Below are 17,672 nucleotides of genomic sequence, written 5' to 3' on the forward strand. Positions count from 1 at the left end.
TTGAAGGTGAGGAATCCATCGCCGACTCGGTGCCGAAGAGAAGGGTTTGCTGGATTCTTCGGTTTTTAAGAGTTCGTTTTTGCAAAGTGGCACAGCGGGTGCAGGAGTCCGCCCGATGCTCCGGACCCAGGCACTGCAAACACCAATTGTGTGGGTCAGAAACGGAGATCGGGCGTGCACACCGCTGGCACTTCTTAAAACCGACCTGCGGGGGCATGAAGGGGAAGATAGCCTCCGCAAAATCGAAGTCCGAGGCCTGTATAATGGCAACAGGCCCCGCCGGGGCAAAAACGAAAGAAACAGGAAAAAATCAAAGTTTTTTTTTTTTTTTTTTTTTTTGCAATTCAAATAAAAAGGAAACCCGAAGGTAGAGGGAGAAAAATTTAGAACAAAAGCGCGAGCGGGAAGGCAAAAAGTGATTTCAACGGCCGTTGAAAAAATACACGCGTCTTCTTCGCTCCGCGGAAACGAAGAAACTGGGGACCACGCACTCCTCCGTCGGGCGGGAAGGCACTCGCGCACGCGCGGTGCGGCCAACTAGAAACTTCTAGTTAAAAAGGTCCGTACCGAGGGCTCCGTCGGTGACGTCACCCATGTGTTAAGAATATGCTGCCTGCTTGTCCTGGGATAACCATTATTTCTTTCTCTCTCTGAGAGATCCCACGTGCCTATCCCAGGCCCTTTTGAATTCAGAGACAGTCTCTGCCTCCACCACTTCTTCTGGGAGACTGTTCCATTCATCTACAACCCTTTCTGTAAAAAAGTATTTCCTTCGATTACTCCGGAGCCTATCACCTCTTAACTTCATCGTATGCCCTCTCATTGTAGAGTTTCCTTTCAAATTAAAGAAACTCGACTCACGTGCATTTACATTGCATAGGTATTTAAATGTCTCTATCATATCTCCCCTCTCCCGCCTTTCCTTCAAAGTATACAGATTGAGATCTTTAAGTCTATCCCCATACATCTAATCCAAGTTTATCCAAGTTTATTAGGTATTTTTGATTTATCGCCAATTCAAAATTCAAGGCGATGTACAAATAAAATCGTTGGTGACACACTTGCAATTATTAAATTAAACATACAATTATCTAAAATACACATAACACAAATAACGTTACATTTAAAGGTAATTTAAATAGGTTATAGTGAAACAAAAGGAAATGATGAAGACCACACACCATTTTAGTAGCCTTCCTCTGGACCGACTCCATCCTTTTTATATCTTTTTGAAGGTGTGGCCTCCAGAATTGTACACAATATTCTAAATGAGGTCTTATACAGGGGCATCAATACCTCCCTTTTCCTACTGGTCCTACCTCTCCCTATGCAACCTAGCACCTTTTAAACCTGTTTGGCCACCTTAAGATCATCACATACAATCACACTCAAGTCCCGCTCTTCTGTTGTGTACATTAAGTTCTTCATCCTCTAAAATGTACCGTTCCCTCGGGTTTTTTCAGCCCAAATGCATGATCTAGCATTTCTTAGCATTAAATTTTAACTGCCAAATTTCGGACCATTCTTCAAGCTTTGCCCTGTCTTTCTTCACGTTATTCACACCATCTGGCGTGTCTACTCTATTGCAGATTTTGGTATCATCCGCAAAGAGGCAAATCTTACTCCACAATCCTGTCAGCTGAGATAGTCAGCCTGCATAATGTCCACTCATACTAGATGAGCTGCCAAAAGAATTTGCAGGTGAATTTCCGCCAAATGGAACAGCTGGGCCTCTGTCCCTGGATAACACCTGTTACGGTAAGTAACTGTGCTTTATCCCAGGACAAGCAGGCAGCATATTCTTAATGCATGGGTGACCTCCAAGCTAACAGAGAGGGAGGAGGGATGGTTGGCCATTAGGAAAATAAATTTTGTAACACAGATTGGCCGAAGTGTCCATCCCGTCTGGAGAAGGCATCCAGACAGTAGTGAGTAGTGAACGTGTGAACTGAGGACCAAGTGGCAGCCTTGCAGATTTCCTCGATGGGCGTGGAACGGAGGAAAGCCACAGAAGCAGCCATAGCTCTGACCATGTGGGCCGTGACAGCACCTTACAGTGAGAGACCGGCCCGAGCATAACAGAACGCAATACAGGCAGCAAGCCAGTTGGAGAGCGTCCGTTTAGAGACAGGACGACCTAGACGGTTAGGATCGAAGGTCAGAAAGAGCTGAGGGGACGAGCGGTGAGTCCTGGTACGGTCAAGGTAGTATGCAAGGGCACGCTTACAATCCAGCGTGTGCAACGCCTGTTCCCCAGGATGAGAATGGGGTTTAGGGAAAAAGACAGGCAACACAATGGACTGGTTGAGGTGGAAGTCCGAGACCACCTTAGGCAGAAATTTAGGATGGGTACGCAGAACCACCTTGTCATGGTGAAAAACAGTGAACAGTGGATCGGCGACTAGTGCATGCATCTCACTAACCCTCCTGGCAGAGGTGATGGCAATGAGGAAAAGCACCTTCCATGTTAGAAGTTTGAGCGAAGTTGTGGCAAGAGGCTCAAAAGGGGGTTTCATGAGGGCTGATAAAACCACATTCAGGTCCCAGACGACAGGAGGAGGCTTCAGAGGTGGTTTGACATTGAAGAGGCCTCTCATGAACCGGGAAACCAGTGGATGAGCCGTGAGAGGTTTTCCGAGGATAGGCTCATGAAACGCAGTGATGGCACTGAGGTGGACTCTGATTGAGGTAGACTTGAGGCCAGCGTCGGACAGAGAGAGCAAATAGTCCAGTACAGTTTCCACCGCTAATGAGGTGGGATCGTGATATTGCAGTAGACACCAAGAGGAGAACCTTCTGATGGTAACATTGGAGGGTGGCCGGTTTCCTGGAGGCATCCAAAATGCGACGGACAGGCTGAGACAGATTCTCTGGAGAGGTCAGCCCGAGAGAAACCAAGCTGTCAGGTGGAGCGAAGACAGATTGGGATGCAGTAGAGACTGACGTTGCTGCGTAAGTAGAGTAGGAAACACAGGAAGAGGAATGGGCTCCCTGGAGCTGAGCTGAAGCAGGAGGGAGAACCAGTGTTGGCGAGGCCACCGAGGAGCGATGAGAATCATGGTGGCCCTGTCCCTGCGGAGTTTGGATAACATCCGCAACATCAGAGGTAGTGGAGGAAAGGCATAGAGGAACCGATCCGTCCAGTCGAGCAGGAATGCATCTGGGGTCAGGACGATGAGGAGAGAAGAGTCTGGAACAGAACTGGGGTAGCTGATGGTTGTGAGGCACTGCAAAGAGGTCCACCTGCGGAGTGCCCCAGCGAGCAAAGATGGAGTGGAGTGTTGAAGGGTCCAGAGTCCACTCGTGAGGTTGAAGGATGCGGCTGAGATTGTCGGCCAGGGAGTTCTGTTCGCCCTGGATATAGACAGTCTTGAGGAAGAGATTGCGGGCCGTGGCCCAGGTCCAGATGCTGAGAGCCTCCTGACAAAGGAGGCGAGATCCGGTGCCGCCTTGCTTGTTTATGTAGTACATGGCGACTTGATTGTCTGTGCACAGGAGAAGGACCTGAGGGCAGAGAAGGTGCTGGAAGGCCTTGAGAGCATAAAACATGGCTCTGAGTTCCAGGAAATTGATGTGATGTTGACGCTCCTGAGGGGTCCAGAGTCCCTGGGTGCGTAGATCTCCCAGGTGAGCTCCCCACACATAGGGGGAGGCATCCGTGGTTATGATCATGGAGTGAGGGGGGTAGATGAAAGAGTAGACCCCTGGAAAGATTTGAGGAGTTCAACCACCATTGAAGAGATTGCTGAAGAGACGATGTCACAGAGATGGGATGAGAAAGAAGATCCGTGGTCTGTGACCATTGGTTGGCAAGAGTCCATTGAGGTGTCCTGAGGTGGAGTCGCGCCAGAGGAAGCGCATGGACCGTCGAGGCCATGTGGCCCAGGAGGACCATCATCTGTTGGGCAGGAATGGAGTGATGAAGGAGTACCTGACGACAGAGGTGGAGCAGGGTCCGTTGACGGTCGGAGGGGAGAAACGCCCTCATTAGTGTGGTGTCGAGAACTGCTCCAATGAACTGAAGTCGCTGTGTGGGAAGCAGATGCGACTTGGGGTAGTTGATCTCGAACCCCAGGAGATGGAGGAAAGAGATGGTGTGATAAGTGGCTTGTAGCACAAGTGGAGACGTAGGTGCTTTCACCAACCAATCGTCCAAGTAGAGGAACACCTGGAGGTTGTGAGACCTGAGGAAGGCCGGCACCACAATAAGGCACTTGGTGAACACCCTGGGCGATGAAGCGAGGCCAAAAGGTAGCACTTTGTACTGATAGTGACGGTGCTGTATCTGAAACCGTAGGTAGCGATGTGAAGTCGGGTTGATTGGGATGTGAGTGTAGGCCTCTTTGAGGTCCAGGGAACATAGCCAGTCGTGTTGAGAGAGAAGAGGGTAAAGCGTGGCAAGGGAGAGCATTCTGAACTTCTCCTTGACCAGACACTTGTTGAGGTCCCTGAGATCGAGGATGGGATGAAGGTCTCCTGTCTTCTTGGGAACCAGGAAGTAGCGGGAGTAGAATCCCTGACCCCTTTGGTCCGGAGGCACCTCTTCGATGGCATTGAGAAGAAGGAGGGATTGGACCTCCCTCAGGAGGAGGGGGGTTTGGGAGGAGTGAGAAGCAGACTCTACGGGAGGATTGTCTGGTGGAAGAGTCTGGAAGTTGAGAGAGTAGCCGTGGCGAATGATGTTGAGGACCCATTGGTCTGATGTGATGACCTCCCAACGGCTGAGGAAGATTTGGAGGCGACCTCCGATAGGCTGAGGAAGAGGCAATGATGATGGGAGACTGGCTATGCCCTGAAGGAAAAAGTCAAAAGGGCTGAGATGGTTTTGACGGAAGGAGAGGCTTGGCAGGTTGGTGAGACTGTGAGCGAGCCTGAGATTGATGCTGTTGACGAGGTTGGCGAGGCTGCTGTTGAGGCGGGTTGAGAGGTCTGGCCGAGAACCTGCGCTGGAAGACTGCTGCCTGTAGGTGCGAGCAGGTAGAGTCTTCTTTTTAGGTTTAATCAGAGTGTCCCACCTGGTCTCATGTGCTGAGAGTTTCTGGGTTGTTGAGTCCAGGGACTCTCCGAAGAGTTCATCACCCAGACAAGGTGCGTTAGCCTGGCGGTCCTGGTGGTTAATGTCCAGGTCAGAGACTCTCAGCCATGCCAAACGTCGCATGGCCACCGCCATGGCAGATGCGCGAGAGGTCAGCTCAAATGAGTCGTAGATGGAGCGAACCATGAATTTCCTGAGTTGGAGGAGGCTGGAAATATGTTGCTGGAAAAGAGGGACCTTGCGTTCAGGAAGGTATTTCTGTAAGGAGGAGAGCTGTTGCACCAGATGCTTCATGTAGAAGGAGAAGTGGAAGGTGTAGTTGTTGGCTCTATTGGCTAACATGGCATTTTGGAAAAGGCGCTTACCAAATTTATCCATGGTTTTTCCCTCTCTGCCAGGAGGGGTGGAGGCATATACACTGGAACCCTGAGATTTTTTCAAAGTAGATTCCACCAGGAGGGACTCGTGGGGCAATTGAGGTTTATCAAACCCTGGGATTGGAATAACCCGGTACAAGCTATCCAATTTACGAGGGGCTCCAGGAACCGTGAGGGGAGCTTCCCAGTTTTTATAGAAAGTTTCCCGTAAGATGTCGTGGACGGGCAACTTCAGAAATTCTTTGGGAGGTTGCTCAAAGTCTAGGGCATCGAGGAAAGCCTGAGACTTTTTAGAGTCGGACTCTAAGGGAATGGAAAGAGCTGCTGACATCTCCCTAAGGAATTTGGAGAAAGAGGATTGCTCTGGTTTGGAGACGGTGTCGGTCATGGAGGGTTGACGAAGCGTCCTCCTCGGTACCGTGAGGGGAGTCTTCCCACAAATCTGGGTCCCTAACGTCAGGGTGCGTACGTTTGGACATCGGTGTGGAGGGCTCGGCATGGCGGGTCTTTGAAAGAGATTTGCCTGAGCGCACCGAGGCGGTACCGGGTGAGGAAGACCGATGTCGTTCCTGGGACCGGACAGGGTCGGCAGCATCACGGGTATGTACTGTAGGTGTTTCTGCCAAGAGCACCGGCATGGAAGTATTAATCGGTACCGAGGGGGTCGACACCGATGGGACAGTGTGAGGCTCGGACCGGTCCCGTACCGGAAGGTGCGGTGCCAGCAACGCCGGCAACTGTTGTTGGAGCTGTTGTTGCAGCTGCTCCTGTAACTGTGTTTGGAGTATGGCCGCAATGCGTTCGTCCAGGGGAGGCACCGGTACCGCTTTTTTCTTCTTCGGTACCATAGGTGCCGCTCTACGCTCCGGCGATGAGGAGGCCGATGATGAGGCACTCACCGAGATCGGAGCGGAGCGTTTGCGGGGCCGGTGCGGTGCCAGGAGGGCCGGTGTCGCAACCGTGGCAGGAGGGCGCTCAAGGGAAGTGGGAGGCTTCTTAGCCGGCTTACCTGGGCCCAACGACCCCGAGGAAGGGTCCAGTGGTGTTGATGTCGTCAGTGCCGACTTTTGTGGTGCCGTCGACGTCGCAGCCGGTTCCATGGCAGATCCGGTACCAAACAAAATATTTTGCTGGATCTGCCGATTTTTCAAAGTACGCTTTTTAAGCGTAGCACAACGGGTGCAGGTGTCAGCCCGATGCTCTGGACCCAAGCACTGGAGGCACCAATTGTGTGGGTCGGTGAGGGAGATCGGGCGTGCACACCGCTGGCACTTCTTAAAACCCGGTTGAGGGGGCATGAATGGAAACACGGCCTCTGCAAAATCGAACCCGGAGGCCTGTATGGTGGCAACAGGCCCCGCTGGGGCCGGCCTGAAAAAATAAGGAAAACTCGACGAGTTTTTTTTTTTTTGAAAACAAAAATAAAGGGAATCCGATAAGAAAAAAGGAAAAAAAGTGAAAAAATACGCGAGTGGGAAGGCAAAAATTAGTTTTTCAACAGCCGTTGAAAATACATGCGTCTTCTTCGCTCCGCGGAAATGAAGAAACTGGGGACCACACTCTCCTCCGTCAGGCGGGAAGGCACTCGCGCATGCGCGGTGTGGCCAACTAGAACTTTCTAGTTAAAAAGGTCCGTACCGGGGCTCCATCGGTGACGTCACCCATGCGTTAAGAATATGCTGCCTGCTTGTCCTGGGATAATATTAGCATTAAGATTGGCTAAAGCTCTCCCTCATATTATAGGTATGCATCAAACAGAATTCGTTGCTCAAAGACATTCATCTCATAATACCAGATTGGCATTCCATATGTTATACTTAACAAAGAAAATGAATGAGCCTACTTTTGCTGTTTCTTTAGATGCAGAAAAGGCTTTTGATAGAGTAGAATGGACCTTTATGTGTCAGGCATTGGAATGGTTTGGTATAGGTCCTGGATTCATACAAATAATACAAACATTGTATAGCTCCCCTTCTGCTAGATTATATATTAATAATACTTTTTCAGAAAAATTTAATTTACAGAGGGGAGTTAGACAAGGTTGTCCCTTGTCTCCTTTACTGTTTGATATTGTTTTAGAACCCTTAATATTAGCTATCCAACAAGTAAAGGAAATACAAGGTATACCACATTCAGATAGAGAATATAAAGTATCTGCATATGCAGATGATTTACTATTATATTTGAGGAATCCAGAATCTACCATTCCATATTTACTTGAGTTGATTGAGAAATTTGGAAAGTTCTCAGGATATAAGATAAATTGAAATAAATCAGAAGTTCTTCCATTAAATGTACACTGTACAAAATGATTATTTGATGCATTCTCTTTTGTTTGGAAGGAGGAGGCAATTAAATATCTGGGAATTTGGATTACAAAAACAGTGGATGAAACAATGAAAAGTAATGAAAAAAGCATATTACAAAAGGTGACAGAAATGTGTGAGCAATGGAATCCTTTGCATTTATTTTGGTGGGGAAGAGTACAAACTGTTAAAATGATGATTTTGCCTGTAGTTTGTTACAAAATGGGGATGATACCAGTTTTCTTTCAAGAATCTTTTTATAAAAAATTAAATAGGATTTTGACAAAATTTATTTGGCTTGGAAAACCCCCCAGAATTGCTTTAGTGTCGTTGCAAAGGCCAATTGTGGAGGGCGGGGTAAATTTTCCCAATTTTTATAGGTACCATCAAGCCTATATTTTACGTCAAGGTATGTATTGGATCCTCCCAGAGCCCAGTGATAATATTCCAGACTGGTTCTGGCTAGAATGGAGACTTATGTTTCCCTTACGTCTTAGTCATGTAATTAGTATCAGAATGCCAAGGTTATATAAAGAGCATAAAATATTTATAGATACTTGGAAAACTCTAAGATATATAAGTAATCTAACTCCTATTCCAATAAGTAAATCAACAACACAAACGATTTGGTTAAACCCCAAGATCAAAGTTGGCGGTTTTAAAATCATCTGGAAACATTGGATGATAGCAGGTATTCGTATTTTGGATGATGTAATACAAAATGGTAAGTTGCTGGAGTTTTCACAATTGCAACATAAATTTGATCTTAATAAGTCACAATATTTTAGATGGTTGCAATTGAAGCAATCCATTCAGGCAGGGTTCCCTGAATGGAAAAATCTTACTAATTATCATAGTTTGGAATTCTTATGTTTCCAAATGGATTCAACAGATCATAAAGCCGCACAATGGTATAAATTAATATCTGGATTTGTAAATAAAAAACAAAAAAATGGTCTTAGAGACATTTGGAGCATTGAGATAAAGCACCAAATTACTGTATCTCAATGGCCACGACTTTGGTCTTGGAGGTTAAAATGTACGGTGTCAGCATTCATGAGACAAACTTGGTTTTTTCTATTGCATAGAGCTTTTTGGACCCCTGTTCGTTTACAAAAGATAGATAGTTCTAAGTCTAATAGATGAAGTCGGAACATTAGACCACCTTTTATTCTATTGTCCATTCATCTTAACATTCTGGAAGTCAATTTGGCCTCAAATCAATAGGATGTTAGACAATCCGGTAGCCTTGACATATGATACTATTTTATTTGGCACAACTATGAGAGCAAGAAGTCAAATTTCGGCAAGCAACAACAAATTACTGTTTATTTTAACTGGAATAGCAATACAGCAAATAACATATAATTGGAAAAAACATGACAAGTTAAACTACAATTTCTGGTGGAATTCTGTATGCCATATATACAAAATGGAACTCACCATTGCAACACAAAAAGGCTAGGTGAGTAAATTTCAAAAAGTCTGGGGACCGTTAACAGATTTCTGTAATGAATGATTAACTTTTCCCATGATAAGATATTTGAATAGAGGGGAATGGGGTGGGATTTTATTTCTGATTATTACATACTATATCAATATTTGAATGAATTTACAATAAAGTTGATTTTATGTATTATTGATTGGGAGGGAGGGAGGGGTGGGGGATTATTATATTCAATAAGAATTATATAAATTTAGATTTCTTGCATAATATTATAACTTTATATAATATTAATTTTCTAAAGAAATGTTAAATTTGATGTTAATATATGAGTTAATCAAGTGTGTATATTCAAATTTCTAATGAGTTTATTTGGAACACTTGTTGTAACATAAGAAAATGAATGAAGATTTATAAAACGTAAACAGGAAGTCTCTTGAAAACCAAAAGTATCAGCTTCTGCAATGTCCCAAACCATTAACATGGATCCCAGAATCACACACTCACTTCATCAAATAACTGCAACATGATGGTGAGAACATCAGGGTGGGCTTTGTCAACCTCATCAAAGAGGACCACTGCATTTGGGCACTGTTTCAACTTCTTGGTCAGTTGTCCGCCTTCTTCATGGCCAACATAACCTGGGGGAGAGCCAATAAACTTGGCAACCTAAGTGGAAAAAGAATACCATGCAAAATAAGCTACTTAAGAAATACATACAGGAATGATTTAAATGCATTAAGTGAACTCAGGGATCTAGAAAAAAGCAGAATACATAACACACACCTTATTGTTTGCAAAATGATATGAATAAGATGCTTGTTCCAGGCCACTGACCATATGTGCAGGGCTTTGTGAGCTATCTTTAAAATCTGACCTCATAATTACTGTAAAAGTCCCATTTTTTCTTTTTATGTATATACTTCTATGTCTGGCAACTAAAATTCAGTGCAAAAAAATGCAGAGTGATACATTTGGGAAGCAGAAATCCAAGGGAGATGTATGTGCTGGGAGGCAAGAGGCCTATATGAACGGACAGGGAGAGGGACCATGGAGTGATAGTGTCTGAGGATCTGAGGGTGACAAAAGAGTGACAAAAAGGGTGCTAGGCTGTATAGAGAGAGGCGTAACCAGCAGAAGAAAGGAGGTGTTGATACCTCTGTACAGGTCCATTGGTGAGGCCACACGGCATATAGTGTTCAGTTTTGGAGGCCGTATAAAGACGACTTGAAGCGGTCCAGAGGAAGACAATGAAAATGGTAGAGGGTTTATGTAAAAAAATGCAATATGTATACTGCAAAGCAGGGGTGTCAAATGTTGGTCCTCGAGGGCCGCAATCCAGTTGGGTTTTCAGGATTTCCCCAATGAATATGCATGAGATCTATTTGCATGCACTGCTTTCATGCATATTCATTGGGGAAAGCTCTATATAAAGCAAGCAATTCTTTCAACTCTGATTTTAGTTCTTGGAAACACAGGAAAACACAGGAAGTTATTTACTTACTTCATGTTTCTCCTGGAATTCTGACATGTCCAACCGAATGAACCCCTATGCAGAAACAAGACAATAATGCATTTTCAAAAGATGGTCATCAGTGTCTATGCCACTATTTATACTATACAATGAAGGGTATGATCAGCAAAACATCAGTATGCCTCTACTGGAGGAGTGGCCTAATGGTTAGGACAGTGGGCTGCAAACCAGAGGGACTGGGTTCAATTCCCAGTGCAGCTCCTCCTGACCCTAGGCAAGTTAAACCTAGATTGTGAGCCCACTAGGAACACAAGAAGCTCATTATGTAAACTGCTTTGATTGTACCACAGAAAGAACTGTAAATAAAATGCACAGAGCACTTTAAGGCAAGTGTAACTGGCTTATTCAGTCACACGGGGGGGGGTAATTCTACAACAGTTCACTTAACAGTGCTCAGAGGGTGAAACATGACGGAGGGTAGTGGTCAATGGAGATTGCTCTGAGGAAAGGGCCTCAAGGTTGGGTTCTTGGCCCTGTTCTTTTTAACATTTTTATAAGCAATATTGTGAAAGGGCTGTCTGGTAAGATTTGCCTCTTTGTGGATGATTTCAAAATCTGCAATAGAATAGAAACCCCTGATGGTGTGGATAACCTGAGGAAGGACCTAGCGATGCTTGAAGAATGGTCTGAAATATGGCGGCTAAGATGAAATGCAAGGTCAGCATCTTGGGCTGCAAAATCTCAAGGGAATGGTACTTTTGTGTACAAAAGAGGAGCGAGACTTGGGTGTGATAGTATTAGACTATCTTAAACTGGCCAAACAGGCTGAAAAGGAAATAGGAAAAAGGAGGTAGTGATGCCCCTGTACAATGTTCTGATGAGACCTCATTTAGAATATTGTGCACAATTCTGGAGACCGCACTTTCAAAAAGATATAAACAGGATGGAGTTGGTCCAGAGGAAGGCTACTAAAATGGTCGGTGGTCTGCAGGATAAAACATACGGAGACAGACTTAAAGATCTTAATGTGTTTACTCTGTGGCAGAGGAGAGATATGATAGAGACATTTAAGTACCTATGCTGCATAAATTTGCATGAGGCGTGTCTCTAATTTGAAAGGAAACTCTGGAATGAGAGGGCATAAGTTGAATTTAAGAGGTGATAAATATTTTTTTCAGAAAGGGTGGGAGATGCGTGGAATAGTCTCTCAGTAGAGGTGGTGGAAAGGGAATGGGACTTGTATATCACTTTTTTGTGGTTACCCTTTCAAAGTGGTTTACATATATACAGCTACTTATTTTGCACCTGGTCACGAGAAGCAGCACTGGGATTTAATCGCACAACCTGAGTGCAGAGGCAGCAGCTCTACCACTAGGCCATTCCTCACCTAAGCGACAAAAACTGGGTCTGAATTCAAGACAGCATGGGACAGGCACGTGGAAAGCTTAACTCACAAAAAGATATGGTGAAACACATCATAAGAAGGTGTACTAATGTGACCTCTATTACATAAGCTCAAAGTGACTTCAAAATTTGGCATGCTTGCTTCCTCTCACCACATTCCTTCCACTCCTTTTTCTACATTTTCCCTCCTCTAAAAGGAAAGAAGTGTCTAGTAGGAGAAGATGAAAAGCAAAAAACTTGCCTCGAGAACAAGCAAGGAAAACATACAGAAAGAGGCAAGTGAGATGTCTCAAACCAACCAAATAAAATCTGTTTATTTGTCCATAAAACAGTCCAACAATGAAGAATACTCTTTTAAAATGGTCCCAACTAGAATCCCAGTTTTGGCGAATGCCTTCCTCAGGGGACTAGTGAGATATTGAAATGATAAAATAAGAGACATTCCAAGACAGTAATACTAAATACATATAAAATGCAAATAAAAATGAGATACTTAAACATGAAAAGGTAAAACAAATACATATGGCTGATGACTTATACTAGAATGTCAAACATAAAATGCAATCATATGCACATATCTTTAAAACATGCAACATCTTATGAGATATGCAGATATAAATAAATATTAAACAACTAGCTTTAACAGGTGCTAGAATATGTGTGTGTGTGTCTGTCTTTATTTCTTTCTCTCTCTGTCTCCTTAGCCGCTTTCTGTGCTCCCCCTGTCCAACAGTAGGCCTCCTTTCCTTTTACCCCCCCCCCCCCCGGCCTATGTACTACCTGAGTGCTTTATCTGTGCTGCCTTGAAGGAGGGCCACCAGCGCCACTCTGTGAAGGCCTCCTCCTGACAGCCGCTGCTCTGCACTGGCCGAAACCGACTCCTCCTGTCAGCCGCCGCTCCACACCACCACGCAGGCCTGAAACCGACACTGCGGCCTGCAGGTGCCGACAGTGGGCTGGAAATAGCGGACCAGTGTTTTGGGGACAGTCTTCAGCGACTCGGAACCCTCCTCCCCGCAGCCGCCGCGAGAGGGAGCGGGGCCTGGGCGGGTTGGGCGCGGCGGCTAGCAAAAGTACAGAAGCAATCACCTATACCTCCCCTCCCAAAACAGGCCTTCCTGCAGTGCTAACCTCTTGGGATTGCTGATGGAGGGAGGTGGAGCAGTGCCATCTCATGAGGGGCAACACTGCCATATGGGGGAAGGTGGGAACTATGGCGAGGAGAGCAGCGCTATCACATAGGGAGTGATTGGAGCTTGGAGGGGGGGGCAAGACAGCATTGCATAATGAGGGGTGGTAGGATCTGGGGGAGGGGATCAGGAGCAGCTTTGCAAAATGAGTAGTGGGGGGATCTGTGTTGCAGGATAAGGGAAGGAGAGCAGCACTTTGAGGAGTGTGGCAAATGTGGGAGGGAGGGTAGCAGTAGAAAAAGATGAGGAGTGATGGGAGCAGGAAGGGAGGAAGACATAGGAAATTGCAAGTTGAGGTAGGAGAAGAGTGTGGGAGCTGAGACGTTGTAGAGGAGGCGGTTGAGCTCCTGGAACTGGGTCCGACAGAGACGGAGTGGCCAAGGGAAGCGCACCAGACATCGGCTCATCGCTGCGCTGGCGTTCGCCACCTCATCGAGCTGCTGCCGACAGGCGGGGTCCAGCTCCGGCGTGTCACTCGCGCACAGCAGCGGGCGCAGCGCCACCAACAGCAGCGCTGCCATCGCTGCTTCCGGACACTGCAGGAGCCCCCGCGCATCACCCTGGCAGGCGGAGGCGAGCGGCAGTTGGTTGCAGAGTGTGCGAGGCCAGCTTTTCAGCCCTTCTAGAGGGGGCGGGACAGGTTGGTGAGGAGCTTCGGGGGCTGCTGCTGTTCTTCCACCGTGTCGCGGCGGCTGGCTGCGGTTCTGGTGACGTAGTAAGCGCGCATGCACACTCTTGCCGCGGGCACAGTGCGACAGATCAGATCTCAGGGAACATGCGGCGAGAGTGCGCATGCGCGGCTAGCATTTTATTATTATAGATACAGCATAAATAACGTAATAAGTTTTAAAAACCATATGATAAAAAAAGACTAGCATGTGCCGAAACTGGGATCCTAGTTGGGACCATTTTAGAAAAGAATTCTTCATTGTTGGACTGTTTTATGGACAAATAAGCAGATTTTATTTGGTTGGTTTGAGACATCTCCCTTGCCTCTTTCTGCATGTTTTCCTTGTCTTAGTGACTAGCCCAGAATTAGAGAAGTTTCATAGAAACATAGAAAGATGACGGCAGAAAAGGGCTATAGCCCATCAAGTCTGCCCACTCTACTGACCCACCCCATTAAGTCTGTGTGCTAATGATCCAGTTCCTTAACTCGACCTTCGTAGGGATCCCACGTGGATGTCCCATTTATTCTTAAAGTCAGGCACGCTGGTGGCCTTGGCCACCTGCACTGGAAGCTTGTTCCAGTGATCTATCACTCTTTCCGTGAAGAAATACTTCCTGGGGTCACCATTAAATTTCCCTCCTCTGTGTGCATGAACTGTATTACAGCACCTGATAAGGTGGGTAAAAGCAGCTCAGGCAGAAATAGATAGTTCAGAGAGAGATTACCTTCTTGATATCTTTGTGCAGGTACTTTGCTGTCTGCTTGGCCAGTTCGGTTTTGCCTGTGTACAAACAGGATTCAAAAAGATAAACTATAAATGAATATGCCTTGGTCCTCAGCCAGCAGAAACCCCAGCATTGCAGTCCTCTTCTGTAGGAGTGGACTGTCAGAACAGTAGCAGTAACAGAATCCTTAACCCATTTAATTGAGGACACAATTTGAACCTGTTTGGAACGTATGCATGGGCTTTGTATTTGCACACTTTGCTGCAGGATTCTCACACCACCACTGGTATCACTGTGATATGCTTCAGCAGATGGCAATGGGTATTGACTGGCTGGCAGTTACTGCCCAGCCTCAGCATTGTGCGTCAGTAACCCTTATTACAAGATGAGGAAACATCAGTAACACCTGAATTCATTAAACAAAAGAGCGCTTGGATTTACATTAAACATCATTATATTCCATGTGACTTGAGGGTCCACAAGCCCTCTGGCATGTTTACAAACAAGGAGTCCTTTTTATTCAACAAATACAGCAAATCAAACTGCCTACTCGACGAATGTCCCCCTAAAATCATGACAATTGCCTCTCCTATTCACTTGGCTAACAATGGCCCTCACAAACGGAACGCTAAACAAAGACATGGGTCGCATACTGATTACACCTATCCCCAAAGACCAGAAAATCTCTACAACACTGACATCCAACTACAGACCCATAGCAAGCATTCCCCTCTTCACTAAACTACAGGAAGGATTGGTCAACCTCCAACTAGTAAACTACCTAGACAAATTTAACATCCTCAGCGAACATCAATCAGGTTCCAGGAAAGGATATAGCACAGAAACGGTCATAGCCTCCATACTAAACCACCTCTATGATCTCTTCAGCAAAGGCAAAAGCGCACTGATCCTGCAATTAGACCTCGGCAGTGCGTTTGTCCTAGTAGACCACGAAATCATGCTACTGTGCCTTGATGCAATGGGAATCTCGGGAAAGGTAAAGAAATGGTTCCAAGAATTCCTAACAAACAGATCCTACTGAGTAGCCAGCAATTGAAATCACTTCAACCCATGGAATAACCCATCAGGGGTACCCCAAGGCTCCCCTCTATCACCTACATTATTCAACATTTACATAGCATCCTTAGGTCACCGACTACAAAATTTAAACTTAAAACACTACATATACGTAGACAATATATCCATCCTAATCCCCTTAAATGACATCTCAACTGAAATTATAGACAACCTCTCATACATTATGATAGAAATCGAAAAATGGACCACCAACTTCAAACTGAAACTAAACACAGAGAAAACAAAAGTCTTCTTGGCAAGCCCCAATGACAAAATAACGAGAACATCATTAAAAATAAACGACGGCGGATGCGCATGGAGCCTTATAGGACTGTATGGTCTGGTTATGTTGCTTGGAGGTCTTCCTCACTCCACATGAGCCTAGCATTGGATTAGGAGGGAAGAGGGTTGGGGTGGGGGGGGTGAGGGGGATGTATTGAGGTTTGGATTGTTTTACCATATGATGAATAATATGTCTGCTGTATTTAGCTAAAGGATATTTGTTTAGATGAGGAGCTATGACATTTGGTTGTGTGTGCTTTATGATGTTATGATGGTGTTTTCTTTTGTATTTTATATTTTCAAAATTAATAAAAATTTATTTCAAAAAAATAAAAAATAAACGACCACGAATATCCGATTTCCAAAACCATAAAAATTCTGGGTATCACACTAGACACGCACTTGACCATGGCTGACCACACAAACTTAACAGTGAAGAAATGCTTTTATACTCTAAGGAAGCTAAGGACTATTAAAAAATACTTTGACACAACATCCTTCAGGTTACTGGTGCAATCGCTGATCTTGTCCATCCTGGACTACTGCAACATTGTCTACCTGGGTATCCCACAAAAAAACAATAAAAAAACTGAGATTAGTACAAAACACTGCAGTTCGCTTAATCTTCGAACTGAGAAAACAAGACCACATTAGCCCATATTACAAAAAACTTCACTGGCTACCAATGGAAGCGCGAATACAGTTCAAATTTGCATGCATCTGCTTCAAGCAAATCTGGGGCCTAGCACCTTCCTACCTGCAAGCACACTTCACTCTCCACATCCCCACACGAACAACCAGAAACAAAAACATCTTCACCTATCCTAAAATTACTGGTTGCAAATACAAATCCAACCTTGACAGGACCTTCATGTTCCAAGCTAACAGACAACAATCCTGGCTGGGAAACTACATAAATAAAACCAGACAGACCTACAATGCATTCCGAAAATCTATCAAAACCACTGAGGAGGGAGTGGAAAACATGAAAAAGGATCTGCAAAAGTTAGAGGAATAGTCTAATATCTGGCAACTAAAACTCAACGTAAAGTGCAGAGTAATGCATTTAGGGTTTAGAAATCGGATGGAGCCATATGTGCTGGAAGGTGAGAGGCTGATGTGCATGGATGGGGAGAAAGACCTTGGGGTGATAGTGTCTGAAGATCTAAAGGCAAAATAACAGTGTGACAAGGCGGTGGCTGTTGCCAGAAGGATGCTAGGCTCTACAGAGAGAGGTGTGACCAGTAGAAGAAAGAATGTGTTGATGCCCTTGTACTGTATCTGGCGAAGGACATAAAAAAACTTGAAGCGATCAAGAGGAAGGCGACGAAAATGGTAGGAGGTTTGCGCCAGAAAACATATGAAGAGAGACTGGAAGCCCTGAATATGTATACCCTAGAAGAAAGAAGAGATAGGGGAGATATGATTCAGACGTTCAAATACTTAAAAGGTATTAACATAGAACAAAATCTATTTCGGAGAAAGGAAAATGGTAAAACCAGAGGACATAATTTGAGGTTGAAGGGTGGTAGATTCAAGAGTAATGTTAGGAAATTCTTCTTTACGGATAGGGTGATTGATCCGTGAAATGCACTCCCGAGGAGGTGGTGGAGAAGAAAACGGTGACAGAGTTCAAACGAGCATGGGTAGAACACAGAGGATCTCTAATCAGAAAATAATGGGTATAT

At 45.3% G+C, this 17,672-nt stretch overlaps 1 protein-coding gene across 2 annotated transcripts in view; it reads right to left on the reverse strand.

The window, feature by feature from the left end:
* CLPB (caseinolytic mitochondrial matrix peptidase chaperone subunit B) overlaps window positions 1–17,672 on the reverse strand; it is a 221,791-nt gene that overhangs the window by 43,831 nt on the left and 160,288 nt on the right. For both annotated transcript variants that reach the window (XM_033947532.1, XM_033947533.1), the window contains exons 9-11: window positions 14,626–14,681; window positions 10,667–10,711; window positions 9,670–9,831 (exon numbers count right to left, since the gene is read on the reverse strand). In XM_033947532.1, the coding sequence (XP_033803423.1) occupies window positions 9,670–9,831; window positions 10,667–10,711; window positions 14,626–14,681 (263 nt within the window). The remainder of the gene's footprint in view (window positions 1–9,669; window positions 9,832–10,666; window positions 10,712–14,625; window positions 14,682–17,672) is intronic.

Source organism: Geotrypetes seraphini, chromosome 6 (genome assembly GCF_902459505.1).
Source record: "Geotrypetes seraphini chromosome 6, aGeoSer1.1, whole genome shotgun sequence".
NCBI lineage: Eukaryota > Metazoa > Chordata > Amphibia > Gymnophiona > Dermophiidae > Geotrypetes > Geotrypetes seraphini.